Raw genomic sequence first — 11498 nt, 5'->3', positions numbered from 1 at the left:
CCCGCTGATTTATATTGTTTTTTATGGCTCGAATAACCCCTTCTTTTCTCTGTAATTAAAAAAGGCCACTTTTTAACGATCAATATAACATACTAACACTGCTAAGAAATTATGTTTGTTATAGCAATGGCGACTAAAATCAAAGGTAGTTGCATCTTACGAATAGCATTTACATTGATGTGTTTTTTCGCATTTCTTTTATAATTAGCTCAATAAACTTTGAGTAAAACTATATGACAAATAACAGTATACACAGGATACGCCCGTTTATTTGTTCTCATGCTTTATTTTGTTTATTATCACCGGAACACCGCCTTCATCTTTTCTTTTTCTAAATTGTAATAAACAGGAAACTTTCTAAATATCAACCTAACATACCTTTTTAACACATGAATTAGTGTATATGTCAAAATGAAATTTAATGGCCCGCTCTCCCATTCCTTTCTTCTTTTCTCTCTCTCTCTCTCTCTCTCCCCCTTCTTCTCTTAAGCATTAGACATCCCCGTTTTTTTTTTAATCTGCGCATCGTAATATTAACATCGACTTTTGACTTGATTTAGGAAGACCCGCTCCATAAGGCTATCCAGATCATCTGCTCCTTATTTTTTATACACTTCTAAAACTGTGTGGTGCCCCAAACATCCAACAGACTAAGAAATGGGCAAAGATGAATAAAGAGAACAGGATTTTGACGATTTTGCTTTTTAGACGGTGAATTCAAGTATCTGTGACGTTGAATCGATTCCAATCTCTCGCTATATCGTTCTCTCTCTCTCTCTCTCTTTCTCTCTCACTCACATTTTTTTCTTTTCTCTCTCATCCTTTCTCTCCTATAAAAAAATTAAGAATCGAAATGCTGCCCTACATAGACTCTTGACCTAAATTTTAACGGCCCGCTTTAAATGCCACCCTAAACACAAATTACTTCAGGCTTGCGATTTATAAGATTGTAAGCATTAACTAGCTTATAAATAAGGGAATAAAGACAGAGAATTTACACTTCTGCTGACTTGCAACTATGCCTTAACATTGGACAGGCTTTGGAAATCATTCCTAAAGCAGGTTATAAACGAAAACAAAATACGAAACTAAATCATTATAACAGATCTGGATACATTTAAAACTAGAATCCGGAAATTTTTATTTTTATTATAAAGTTTTTGTGGAAGATCTAGATCTATCTACTTTTAGTTTGAATCTAGCCTAGTATTCGAAACGCTGTAGCGTAGACTTGTACTTATATAAATCTAGATCTAAATGTTTATCTTGATCTAAGTGTAATAGATAAAAAGCTAGTTACAAACCATACATCTGCAGAATATATAAAGTATAATAAAGTGTAAAGTATATTTTAATTATTCATAAATTTAATATTCTAGTCTAGATATAGTCTATGATCTGAAATAATCTTAAATATATAGACTTTGTTAATATGTCGACTTTTTCTAGGCAGGAGAAGGGATTTATTCAGATAAACTTTAGCCTGAAGGCGTCCAAAAGCAATACCGGCCCTGGCCAGACGGTTTTCAACCTCGCTTGAAAAGCGAGGCTTCATTTGATACGATGCTTCCTAGATATGTCAAGTGGTCTACCACATTCATGTTGGGGTCTAGAAGATCATTGTCTACCAAGCTGTGGCTGACATAGAAGACAGCATCTGATTGCATGTGACCTCAGAATAAGACAGCTGGAGGTCAAAGGCCGCAGGATACACATTTGAGACTACAAGAAAATGCGCTACTGAGGACAGACACAGACGGCGAAAAGAAAATTTTAATCGACTACCGGCGGACAATGTTTATGCTTGCCCTGGATGTGTCAAATATCTAGGTTACAGCTAGGGCTATACTGCATTCCTCATTAATCATCGGACTCAAAGACATGCCTTATTATTATTTTAATATATCGACAACAAATGCTAGTGTTTAGTTGTTAATTAATAGATGTAGGCTACACTAATCTTAATCTAATTCCTAGGATACACCAACTAGTGCATTGCATAATAATGAATCATTAAGAAAATCTACAACACTGTCAAAAATATGTAAACAGACAATTCCAGAGCGTAATGGAAATGGAAATCAATCTCGATAGTGCTCATAGCGACATTAACAAAAAAGAATTTTGTCTGAAGCGAATGAGGCTTTAATGGTTTGGCGCGGCCTTTGAATTTCTGAAACAAGGACCTGTTTGAGATCATTATTTTAATAATAAATTTTACATGATTCTGTTCTAAAGGTTATCTTAATTTGCATATTTGACTATTTACGGTACATGTGTGCGGCATGTTGCGAGTGCAATTTTATCATACTTCAACTTATCAAGAATTAATTGCGATGAAAGATGAAAAATTTGGAACTCACTTGTTTTGAAATTGCTGAATAGAAATAAATAAATTTAAATAATATTATTGATAGTTTTGCGAGAAAACACCTAATATTTATTTGTAGTATTTTTTGTTTTGTTAAATGAGGGATTATTAATTTTGTTTGCAAATTAACAATACTTCTAAAATGAATACAAAAGTTGTTGTTTTTTTTTAAAGTAATTCTTTCCGATGTTCGTTTTCAAAAAGGGAAGGGGTATTCATTATGAGAAAATGCCGCACTGGGCATCACATACTCTAACTGCTAAATTAAAAATCCCAGTCTTCTTAACCCACTGTTAGGAAGGCAAGTGCTTTACCACTCAGCCATCACGACTTTGTATTTTATCCAGTTGTAATTAACTTTATACACACACGCGAACCTTTGCTGTGAATAATTAAAAATATCTATATATACATATAATTATTATTGCCTAGCAGGTTGTGTATAATATCGACATTTCATGTGGATACATCGTTTTTTTTGTGGTTTTTTTTTTACAAACTGTAGGCTATGTTTTAGTACCAAGATTACTTTTGTTTGCATGTTGATATATGTACGTTTGGAAAATCTCTTTATTGGAAATTTGTCTGTTTTAAATGAACCCAGAAACAGACAAAAATTAGAGGGGGGAGAAATGTCAGGACTGAGTTCTGGTCAGCCTGGGTCTCCTGTTTACTGTAGAGGAGAAGGGGGGCAATTCAGGTTGTTGATTTCAAAACTGTTATTGTTTTGGGTTGTTTTTATTTGGTGAGATGTTTTGTTGAACATAATGTAACTGATGATAAAGGAGTGTGTTTTTGTTCCTAGTCCAGGACAGTTGGACTTTTTTGGATATATATATAGTCTAAGTGTAGACTCTAACTATTTTTCTGTATTATAGTGCAAATAATGTAATTAAACATGTTCTATGTCGGTAAAGTGGAATTCTGAATCTTATTTTATCCTTGTATGTGTCATTATGGTATTGCCCAGGACTTGGGTACATTTAGCATGACACATACATATATATTAGAGAGAAAATGAGTTTTGACAGGAAGACAAGTGCTTTACCACTCAGCCATCACGACTTTGTATTTTATCCAGTTGTAATTAACTTTATACACACACGCGAGCCTTTGCTGTGAATAATTAAAAATATCATTTTTATTCATTGTATTTTATATCATTTCGCTTGTGTCTGCTTAAATAAAGAATTAGAACAGGAACGGCTAGCTAAAGAAAAGTGAAGTGTTAATGTTTTTAGTGCCTAATTAATTATTTCGACGGTTTAACGTCTTATATACTTGAAATGCAGTGTGTAATAATGCAATAGGGACGTTGGCGTTGGTTCGACTATGTGTAGATAATTATTCATTTGCAGGTGCATGAAGTGGAGTTTGGACTGTGATTAACTTTAAAACGTTGTTTACGACATATGAACATGTAATTTAAGGAACATAAAGAATAAAGATCAAAGGAGAATATGTAGCCATTTGTGGCTGGCCATACAAAAGGTTACCACAATAGTTATCCAAGTATGAACACTAAACTCCAATAGTCATTGACTATATCATCTTTTATTTCCTCTCTCTAAACTCAGAGGGTTTTTTTTCTCGTGCGTGTTCTAAGCACGGTTTTAGAGACCACCTGTCAATGTCATTATAAAGCTGTGACTAACGATGAAATGTAAAATTCATAAAGCTTTAAAATTATATATATCTATTTTTTGCATAAGATACTTTTGGTTAAAACGTTTTATTATCATTTGATACTCATTGAATTTTCCAAATATTTGGATGTAAAGAGATATAAACAAGCATTCTATGTCGACAGTTTTGAATATGGAGAACTTTCTGAAGTGTAATGTTGTTGTTATTTTCTCTGTCTTCATAAGTCGAATTTCAGGCACTAAAGGTCAGTATGATTTATTATTATAAATATTTGTCTAGTAACTTATTAGTATGTTGCCTATTTATTAAAAACTGGTTGAGCAAATACGATATTTTGACCTGTTATTACTTTCCTTCTTCCTAGAACAACAAATCAATTTTTACGGAAGCAATGTATTTCACCCAAACGTATCCACCAAGAATCTAACAGATATTTCAAACCATTTTTTTTATTATAAATATATATATATATATATATATATATATATATATATATATATATATATATATATATATATATATATATATATATATATATATATATATATATATATATATAAAGACAATGGATGCGCCCAGTTGAATCAATGGCTTTGGTTTCGTCTTGAGACGGGGCTGAAACTGGTGTGACTGATCAAGCCGATTATGGAGCGGCAGAGTTTGCCACATTTCATGAATGTCTCTACATCTGACTTAGGGCTAGTAGACAGTGCAGTTTTCTTCTTCGTTCTCTTGACAGATGCAGTTTGTTTCTTTTGCATTCGGCGAAGTTCGTACCAGCTCGCACAGTCTGTTTCCATGATGTGCGGTCTTGGGCTATCTTCTCCCACATACTTTGTTCAATGCCCGTATTTCTAAGTTCTCGCTTAAAGACATATCTGTACATTAGTCTTGGACGGCCTTTCGGTCTGACTCTCTCTTGCAAGTATAGTATGTCTTAAAGGATTCTTCCATCTGGCATGCCAGTGACATGAACAAACCAGCTTAGTCTTCTCTGTGTAAAAAGTGCATAGATGCTGTGCATATTTGCCCGATTCAGAACGTCCTGGTTAAAGACATGATCCCTCCATACATTACGCCAGTTAAGTTGTTTTAGCCGCTTTGCAGCAGCACCAAGGTTTCCTTTCCGGGGCGCATTCCTATGGCTTACATAAGGGGTCATGGTCCCTCTCAAGACCTTGCTAATGAGATATATAGGAACTCTTCGCGTTACATTTTACACCAAATCAGTTGCAGAAGCTTTCGGAGGGAAGTTGATACTCCCAACGCCTAAGGGGTTTCATTCCTGATTTTTTTTTAGGTCGTCTCCTGAAGCCTTGTTAGCGCAAGGCACCGGTCAGAGTACCCCTCTCCTAGATGAATGGTTTTACTAGGCTGACAAGCTCCATCTGTCCGAATCTCCCGGTTTTTGTGGCACCAGGTATCCGCCTTCACCCCTTCACCTGTTAGTAAGAGCAGTTTCGTTGGGCTTAGTATCTAAGCAACACGAGCAAGAAACACACCTGAAAAATATGATGAGACTATAGGAACAATAGATAACTTAATACAATCTTCAATTGTTCTTAAGCTCTACACTAGCAGAGTGGTTATTGTGTAAGCTTAAGAACCTGAGAAGGCTTGAGCCATGAGTTTTTTAAATTCAAGTCGTTCCCCCTTTTTTATAAATGCTTTTTATTGTTTTCTAGATCTAATACAAAATCTAATTATATGACAAATTCAGACTAATTGATTCAAAGAACGCTTAATATAAGTTTGTTTTTGTTTTACGTATTTTCTTGTTCCTTTTCTGCTCACAATTGAAAAAAAAAACTTGTTTGTTGAACGAACTCAACGCGTTGACATAGTAGACTGTGGTTTGAACGTTATACTAAATATGTCATGCCCAAAAGGATGACATGTCTCTAAAGACGCTAACTAGACAAATCAGAAGTTTAAAAAAATGTCAGAAACAAAGTTTATATCAGCCCACTTTGTCTGTCTGTCTGTCTTGTAAAAACTTTGTACGCGTTTATTTCTGTATTTTAAAGGTTGTCACGGCGGCCGCGATTGTCAATGGGGATAAGCTCCAATTTTTCTATAAAAATACTCCTATTCTGACAACTAAGTCCAGCACCTGGCCTGGTATTAAATCTGGGCGTAGTAAAGGGGGTTTTGAATTTAACATCCCCAACCAGGGGTTTTAAATTTAGCAACCCCCACCAGGGGTTTTGAGAATAAAACTCACTCTTCTATAAACAAAATAATGCAAACGACACTGACAAAATTCCATCAGCGTAGCCAGGGAAAATTTGTGTTTTAAACCCTTCCAGAATTATTTTCACTATATATCTACTCTTCGATATAAGAAAAAAAGCATACAACAGTCACCAGTTTTGATAATCGTAGCATAGAGGGGTTTTAAATTAAAAAAAAACCCTTCCAGAGAGCTTTAAGGTAAATCCCTACCAGAGTGTTTTGAGTTTATAATCCCCTTTCTGTGAGGTTCTAAGCTAAAAACCGCCTCGTCAATATAAAATTAAAGCATAATACAGTCACAGGGTTGAGTTTAAACTATTCAATTCCCTTAAAACCCACCCCCCTGCAGATGGTTTTGAGTTTGAAACCAACCTATAGAGAGTTTTGAGGTTCAAAATACCATCTTTGATATTATTCTAAAGGAAACTACAGTTATCTAGTTTTATAATTGTAGCTACGCGGTTTGAATTTGTTAAAAAAAAAGAAACTCCAGAGATATTTTTTTAGTTTAAAACCCCCAACAAAAGGTATACAATCTACGGCAAACTACAATTACCAAATTCCATGAGCGTAGATAAGAGGTTACAAATTTCTACCAATCGCTGGGCTTCATTAATACATTAACCCCAAAAACATTATTACAGTAGTGCAAGGAATATTAGTTTTGATTTTAACTTAAATACTTAGATATTTAATAGCAGCATAATATTCTGTAGATACCTAAGAATGTGCATTTTTCTTGTGGTTTTAAATACCAGAAATAGTGCTTGGCTCGGGGCTCCTCCTCAAGAGGATCCAGAGCGCTTCCCCAAACCCAGTTGCTGTCTAGGACGGGGTGTTTACAGTCCTTCCGCTAACTCCAGAAGACGATAAACGTTTTCTGAAAGTATGAAAGGTCGGAGTGTAAAAAAAAAATATTTAATTAAGGTACACACAATTTTTTACAAGACAGAGAACCAGACAGACAGAGCTGATATAAGCTTGATATTTTTTTTATTATTTCTTTTTGCATTTGAATTGCTTGCATAAGATTGATTTGCTAATGTTTATTATGGTCATTGAAACAGGGGTATTTTTTTTCTATAGTTATGTTCCAATATGAGGCGAGTGACGACACTGGTGATCAAATGCCTGACCAGTTCAATGTGACTTTTAGCACAGAAACGAAATTTCTAACCAAATTCAATCTCAAGCGTTCTCAGAGTTTTGACGTTAACATCCCTCTCTATACTCTCGACCTCAATAGGGAAGGATTTTTTCAAAAACAAAAAGTGAAACTCAGACCCACAAAGGTAACAAAGATACTAATTTTGATTTAGTTTGTCTAGAATTAGGGCACATTGTTTAAAAACAAAACATAAAAATCAGACATTATACATTATGACTTGTTAATGTAGGAAAATTATAAAAACAGTTCGGTACTAGAACAGAATACGATAGTATTTATTTTGAAAGCATGAGACAATTTTTAATAAAAATTTTAGACCTTTCTGCAATTTCTTTTTTTGATTTAAAATTTCTTTATAGGTTTATAAAACTTGACACAGTTCTCGAAAACTGTTCTAACGAATCTTCTAGAAATTTTTACTCTTGATTTTTATATTTGAGATAACAATAACTAGCTAAAATGCCACACTGAGAAAACCTTTAGTTTGACCGATATAATTTTTAAAAATATAATCATTTAAAATTCAATTTAATCTTGACCATCTTTATTTTGAACAAACACATCCTTGAAAATCTCCGTACGTAGACCCTATTCATAAATAAGTTTGATAAATTATCAGAAGCTCAAGAGCATTTTACGCACCATCTTGTCAGTCTGAATCTATAGACATGTCATCATAATTTAATATACTGTTGTTTAGAGTATAATACATTGGCTTGACCAGGAATTATTTTAAGTGTATTGGAGGGAATGAGGACTGGACATGTTCTGTGGATACCAGACAGAACATAAAAACTGATCAATAAAACATGCCAAATTTTTGAAACAAATTGCGTGTAAAAATTACATTTCTTAATGTTTTTATTCCAAATTCTGCGATATCTATACAGCGAATACATCTGCTATGTCAAAACAGACGATGGAAAAACAGAGTTCTTCAACATCAAGATATTGTGTGATACCAGGGTTTATCACGTCATCTTTTCTTATCCTGCTAGCCAATAACCAAATTAAATGTATAGCTTTTATATAGTTTTATGCTGATAACATGCTCAGAGCGCTGTGGTGAAATCCTATTTGTGGATCAGAATGGGGAGATCAGAGATGGTATCTGGGAGAAGTTTTTTAGGCCCTCAGTCAACACAACTCTGCTCAAGTCGGGTGTCGAACCTCGAGCTTCCTTTATAGGTAGCCAAGTCAGGCCAGGTTTAAACGTAATTAGCCTCTCGACAGCGCAATGTATTTTTTAACATTTGTATCATGAGAAAACAATACCACGACTTTGTCTTCGGAATTTCGTGGTGCGAACCAAACGAACTATTGTGCCTGGACATGAAAGCAATATAGCAACACACGAGATTGTTTGTAAATATATACAAGAGATAGCGGAGTGCCTCGACACAGATGCGCCCAGAAATTGACCTTGAGATAACGCTGTATAAAATCAAATTTATGCGTATTTTCTACTTTTACAGAGCTAAAATAAGTTACAAAAATTAATTTCTTTTTTTAGAAGATGTGGCATGCTAGATGGGGAAAGCAGGTGTCGTCTTTACTAAATCAGATAGAAGACCTATATCCACCTTCTAAATGCAATTGTATTTACAACAGCCACGTACATTAAGTCGCTCTGCAGCGAAGGATCCTAGGAATAACTTGCGTAGTTCTTGTCACCAATTGGGAAATACTTTCACACACGGGCGTCTGCCCTATAAGTAAATTGGTTAAGGAAAGTCGAATGAGTTTTGTTCATTATGTCCTTATCCAAGAAGAAACATGTTTAACAAAGTCAGCCGTTGCATAAATGTCGAAAAATGGAAAACAAATACAAGGCCGTCCAACAAACGTGGCGTCTAAACTTCTGAGATCTACAACTGGAGGGCACCAGCTGGAAAATGACTGTGAAAGTTGTCTATGAAAAATCTGATCTATCTCTAGGAAGAACTTAAACTCTATGCGTTAAACGGCGGAAAGTGATATACATTTCTATTTATTTTAGTATTAAAAGAAAACTATTCTATGTATGGTAAGTAATTTGTGCGTCCTATCTTTAGATAAGCTCAACTTATTTATTACTACTCAATTAATTCTATTGTCATTACAAGGCTATAGGCTACTACCATGATACTAACCACAAGGCCGTGTTTTGTATTAAAAGGTCACCAGAGACATTGTCCAACAATAACTTTAAATTTCACTTGGTAAGTTGTGCCGATTATTACAATTATTATCATTCTTATTATCTTTGAAACGAAAGAGTATTCTTTTTCTGGCGTTGCAAGCGTCAAGTTTCGTTTCAGAGAAAAAAAAAATTCATCGTATTCCTTTTATTAATTATTAATTATTATTATTATTATTATTATTATTATAATAATAATTATTATTATTATTATTATTATTATTATTATTATTATTATTATGTTAGAAATGAACGAATAGTCATTCTCTGGGGCTGCCAGGGTCGAGTTTCGCTAAAGAGAAACAAAATTCATCGTAGTCCCTTTAACAGTTTCCACTGAGGAATTTTCTGGTGATGTGGCAGGTCTGCAGCAATACCGCCCTCTGACAGGCAACGAAGATGTTCCTAGGAATGTTAAGGGCCTTGAAGGTGTCTGTGAGGTCAGTTGTTATTATCCCCTCGGTTGATATAACAATGGGGTATATTGTTATTTTGGACAATTTCCATAGACGCTTAATCTCCAAGCCTAGGTTCCCATATTTTCTTTGTTTTTCTATCTCAGTTTTTCTTAAATTATGAGACAGTGGTACGGCGATATCGATAATGGTAGCGGTTTTTTCTTTTTTATCGATAAACAGCAGATCCGGATATTATTATTATTATTATTATTATTATTATTATTATTATTATTTACAGTTTTAAAAAAATTGATTAGAACATTTTTTTATAAAGTATTTGTTGCCATTTAAAAACGAATTATTTTATTCTTTTCTTTATAATGCCAAACAGAGGTTAATAAAGACCTCGAGATGCACTTGATATGGTAACACCATTATTGACATTAATAATCTTAGAGACAGGGCTGAAGACTAGTAAACAAATTGTGTATTTCTTGAATTTGAAACAATTTCTCCCAGATAACCCTACCCCCTCCCAAAGTGTCCACGTTAGAAATGAACCAGAATGCACTAAAGATGAATGAGTCAGTAAACTAAATTTAAAAAAAAAGTAACAATTTGTAATTGATATTTATTTGTTGCATTACAAAGGCTTTAAAACTCTAATTGTTTCAGAAATCTCTATTCCAAATGGACAACTCTGAATACCTGTTTGACTCTGATAACAAGACGCCTAAAAAGTCTTGGAGAAATCTGTCCCTCGAAGCGTATCCTAGTTCCACAAGGAATGAATCTACTACACTTCGCTCAAGGACAACATTTATTTACTATGTTTACAAGTTAAAATTGCTTAAAAGGACAAGTTTAGATCTGTTTGACACACGAATACCACGTATGTCACGTGACTTCACATGTTTTGATGTTTTGTTTGAGTTAGACAAAAATCGCTATTTATTTAAAAAAGATCATCTCAAGTGCGATTTTGTCCTCAATAGCATAAAGCAGTGTTTCTCAAACTGTAACCCTAGTGTTTCGCAAGTCCTGAATAGGTATTCCACGAACTACCTAACTAATTAAATACTAGGACATCATGTGAATTAATCACTCTAAAAAAAAAGTGCTTCGCTAAATACTCAAAATGTGCGCAATGTTACGGAGAAAGTTTGGGAAAATCTGGCATAGAGACTAGCAGCTGGCAGCTCTGACGAAGGTGAAGGGACATAAACAATGGTTGCCCCATGAAAATTTCAAACTCAGGCTCAAAAGGCAAGAAAATAATTAAGAGATTCACGTTAGACAAAGACATCATTATGACTAATTATGCAGGCTTTAACTTGGTCAGCAAAAATGTCTGTACACATCATTAAATCTTTGGGATCGAAGTCATTGCATTTCTATACATACAGTTATAGGTTCAACATGAATCAGTCAAACCAATGGTTTGGTCATGTTACTTGCATGCCAGATAGAAGAATCCCTAAAAGACATACTATACGCTGG

General features: G+C 34.2%; 1 protein-coding gene across 2 annotated transcripts in view; it reads left to right on the top strand.

The window, feature by feature from the left end:
* Window positions 1–1144: 1144 nt before the first annotated feature.
* The window catches only part of LOC106076033 (uncharacterized), a 76826-nt gene continuing 66472 nt past the window's right edge, over window positions 1145–11498 (top strand). For both annotated transcript variants that reach the window (XM_056031566.1, XM_056031565.1), the window contains exons 1-5: window positions 1145–1339; window positions 4182–4262; window positions 7340–7545; window positions 9527–9622; window positions 10674–10890. In XM_056031566.1, the coding sequence (XP_055887541.1) occupies window positions 4190–4262; window positions 7340–7545; window positions 9527–9622; window positions 10674–10890 (592 nt within the window). In that variant the 5' untranslated portion in view covers window positions 1145–1339; window positions 4182–4189. The remainder of the gene's footprint in view (window positions 1340–4181; window positions 4263–7339; window positions 7546–9526; window positions 9623–10673; window positions 10891–11498) is intronic.

Source organism: Biomphalaria glabrata, chromosome 6 (genome assembly GCF_947242115.1).
Source record: "Biomphalaria glabrata chromosome 6, xgBioGlab47.1, whole genome shotgun sequence".
In the NCBI taxonomy this organism is placed as follows: Eukaryota; Metazoa; Mollusca; class Gastropoda; family Planorbidae; genus Biomphalaria; species Biomphalaria glabrata.
Note: the sequence above shows the minus strand (reverse complement) of the source record. Positions and strands in the feature narration are given on the sequence as shown.